General features: G+C 60.8%; 1 protein-coding gene across 1 annotated transcript in view; it reads left to right on the top strand.

Moving 5' to 3' along the window:
- Positions 1-431, top strand: part of LOC104413700 (high affinity cationic amino acid transporter 1-like) — a gene marked incomplete at its 5' end in the record, with an annotated part of 3213 nt that overhangs the window by 2522 nt on the left and 260 nt on the right. Inside the window, 2 exons of the mRNA XM_010024770.1 lie at positions 2-121; positions 242-350. Of these exons, the coding sequence (XP_010023072.1) occupies positions 2-121; positions 242-350 (229 nt within the window). The remainder of the gene's footprint in view (position 1; positions 122-241; positions 351-431) is intronic.

Genomic DNA, 431 nt, shown 5'->3' with positions numbered 1-431 from the left:
GGCGCTGAAGCCCGCCGGGACGGGCTGGATGGCGGCCCTGGCGCTGCTCATCACGGCTCTGCTCATTCCCACCATCATCATTTGGAGGCAGCCGCAGAGCAACGCACAGCTGAACTTCAAGGTGAGTGCAGCCCCCAGCAGCTCAGCGTCTGCACCCCCACAGGCTCTGGCAGGGTCTGGGCCATTGCAGGGGCTGCCAGGGCTTGTGGCAGTGTCATGTACCGTGTCTTGTCCCTTGCAGGTACCTTTCCTCCCCGTCCTGCCTATTTTCAGCATCTTTGTGAACATCCTGCTGATGGTACAGCTGAGTGCTGGTACTTGGGTACGGTTTGCTGTCTGGATGGCCGTGGGTAGGTGTTCTGCAGAGGGGAGCGCAGTGCCTGCAGGGTCTCCCCTGCGGGGCTGGTACACTTCACCTTTCATTGTGGAAA

This window comes from Nestor notabilis, unplaced genomic scaffold, assembly GCF_000696875.1.
Source record: "Nestor notabilis isolate BGI_N333 unplaced genomic scaffold, ASM69687v1 scaffold4382, whole genome shotgun sequence".
NCBI lineage: Eukaryota > Metazoa > Chordata > Aves > Psittaciformes > Psittacidae > Nestor > Nestor notabilis.
Note: the sequence above shows the minus strand (reverse complement) of the source record. Positions and strands in the feature narration are given on the sequence as shown.